General features: G+C 24.4%; 1 protein-coding gene across 1 annotated transcript in view; it reads left to right on the top strand.

The window, feature by feature from the left end:
- Positions 1-344: 344 nt before the first annotated feature.
- Positions 345-3,177, top strand: part of LOC111688747 (guanylate cyclase 32E) — a 60,683-nt gene continuing 57,850 nt past the window's right edge. The window contains exon 1 of the mRNA XM_046946958.1: positions 345-703. Coding sequence (XP_046802914.1) covers positions 353-703 — 351 coding nt within the window. The 5' untranslated portion in view covers positions 345-352. The remainder of the gene's footprint in view (positions 704-3,177) is intronic.

Genomic DNA, 3,177 nt, shown 5'->3' with positions numbered 1-3,177 from the left:
TAATGACAGTTTTATGTTAATAACAGTGCTATAAGTGAGATAATATTTGTGCTTGTTTAAATAGTCCTTTAAAGTGGTTTATAAAAGGAAACGGATGTGTAGGCCTCATATATTAATAGATATTTAATATTTGTGAGATAAAAAAAACATGTTTTAAATTCAATTAAATGTGTAAAATTAATAAAAAAAACCTTTAACAAAAAAAACTGTATTAATTTCCATTATTAAATAAATAATTCAATTAAACTTAAATAACATTAATATAAAAGAGAGTAATATTTAAAAGTTAAAATAATTAAAAAAAAAAAAAACAACTTACACATGCTACAACATCCTTATCATACACAACAATATGTTTTATCTAAATTCTTCACAATTATTACATTTTCTTTTAATTTATTTAATTTTAAACAATATTTGTCAATTAAATGCCAAACAACGTTACAATAAAAATTCTTCATTATCCTTAATAACGCTGCCAATGTCCTCTCGTAGTTTAATTCATAATAATTCTAATAATTCTCAAGAAGTTGTAATGGCTGCAGCCTCTATATCACTCGGTTATAATGTGAAAAATAAAAAGAATTTTAATAATAAAATTAACAACAATAACAATGCCAACACCAATATCAATAACAACAACAACAATAGGGATAAGGATAATATTGTTATAGGATTTCTAGCGGAATATTCTCAAATGCGTGTAAGTTATTTATTTAGAAACCATTTGTGTTTATTTTACTACAAAACTATTTTTGTAGGGTTTCGAAACTTTGTTTGCAAAAAAAATAAAATAAAAATGAAACAATTTTTTTTTTATTTAACAAATTCTGTTAAGTGAAGTGCATTAAGTTGAAAGACTTATTTACTAACACAACTATTTTTCAAGGATTAATGTTTAAAAGTATTTTTGTGAAAATTCATAGAATTCATAGAAAAATAACATTTCTTAAATTGTGTTTAAAAATTTATTCAATAGAATATTTTGTCATCATCTTAAAATAAATTGAACGATTTTAAAGGTATTTGCGTTTTCTTTAAACTGTTTGAGATATTTTAGTGAAATTTGATGAAAAATTTATTTCTCTTGGTCATTCTCTGCAATGGACATTGTAAGGGCGATTATTTTAAATATGGACATCGGTGCACATACAATTTGTATGAGAGTTAAAGTCATTTCCAAAATGGGAAGAATCAATTAATGGTCAATCCTCCCACCGTGCAGTATCTATGGTGATTTCAATAGACAGACGGACGGACAGATTGTCGAAGAATCTAATAAGCCTCCAGATTATATATACATTTGTGGAACTATGATAAGGAGTCTGGCTATAAAATAGTTCCATTTTATTATTGATTTTATGTTTCTGGATTAAATTAAAAATGCAATTCTAATTTTTCAATAACATTCGTTGTCAAAGTATTTACAGATAGTTGTCAAATTAACAACAAAAATACACGTTTGATAACGTCGTATAAGTTATTTATAATATTTGTTTAAATGGAGGACTTCTACTCTAAACTAATTTTTATCGAAGTGCCACGCTTTGTTGTCAAACAGAACTTTGCGTTGTCAATATGAGACATAGCGTTGTTGAAATGACAACAATGCTTTGTCAAATTTGTAACAGGAATTTAAATGTATACACATCCGTTATCTAAATGTTAACAAACGTGGTAAACTTTTAACTACGGATTGTATCAATTTGATTACTTTTCTATACAAATAGATTTTTATTCCTTCATGATAATATATGTCTAATTTTATATTTCTAATTTTAATATTTGAGACAAATTAAAAAGTGCCTTTAATATTATAGAAATTTTATTTCTAAAATAAAAAAGTTTGTAGTTTTTCATTTACGCTCAGCTCTTCATGCTTAATTTCATGTTTCTAGTTTTAATATTATAGAAAACTAAAAAGGTACCAGATTAAAAAAGAAAAACATATTCCATTTTTTAAATTTTGAAATTATCCCACACACAATTTATCATTATTGATTTTTGGCAATAACAACATACAGCTTTATAGGTAACGTGATATTCATGCTACTTTCACACGTTTCTTTTATATTGAATTTATTTATTAAATTTCTCTTAAATAATCATATTTCCAATGAGACTCTAATAAAGCTATTTCTTAAATTGCAAATTAAAGTTAAAATAAATATTAACCTAAAATAATTACAGAAAATACATATGTGTTACTTTTTTATTTAATATCTCTTAGGAAAAAATAATATCTCTATATGATAAATATGAGTTATTTATTAGTGACACCTGCACGTATGATTAATAAAAAACATAAAATAAATAAAATATTAATATTCATACGCCACGGTGTACCTAGGTCTTTTAACTTTTTAACATATCCTGTTAAAATGAAAAATTGCAAAAATATATGACATAACATAATGTATCAGACAAAAACAAAACTCTAGTCTGAACAATTGTACAAATAACCTAGCTGCTTAGTGGGATCAGCCGCTTGATATACTTTGAAGGGATCCTTATATTTGAGTATGACAAACATTATATTAAAAGTATAAAACATTTCCTGTTAGGGTGACATACTGTATAAAAATAAAAAAAAAAAATATTTAATAAATTAAAAATACCAACTCGTATTAAGGTTAAAATAAAACCCATCATCACGTATTTACTTCTACAACAATTTTTTTAAATTATGAAATTCTCTGCAATTATTATAAATAAAAGTATACTAAAATTAACTTAAATTATAATTTATATAAATTTTTGACAATAATTTGTAAGTGCAAGATTTCATGAACAAACATATATTTAACCTGTTTATGCAACATGAAAAAACTTCTCATTATTTGGGTAAACTGTTTAGTTATCTTTGCTGAACGACGTTGCAACGATATTTAACTAACTAACTAACTAACTAACTAACTAACTAACTAACTAACTAACTAACTAACTAACTAACTAACTAACTAACTAACTAACTAACTAACTAATTAACAAACTAACTAACTAACTAACTAACCAACTAACCAACTAAAAAACTAACTAACTAACTAACTAACTAACTAACCAACTAAAAAACTAACAAACTAACAAACTAACAAACAAACAAACTAACAAACTAACAAACTAACAAACTAACAAACTAACAAACTAACAAACTAACAAACTAACAAACTAACAAAC

The sequence above is a fragment of the Lucilia cuprina genome, chromosome 2 (assembly GCF_022045245.1).
Source record: "Lucilia cuprina isolate Lc7/37 chromosome 2, ASM2204524v1, whole genome shotgun sequence".
Taxonomy (NCBI): Eukaryota; Metazoa; Arthropoda; class Insecta; order Diptera; family Calliphoridae; genus Lucilia; species Lucilia cuprina.
This window is presented reverse-complemented; position numbering and strand designations above follow the sequence as displayed.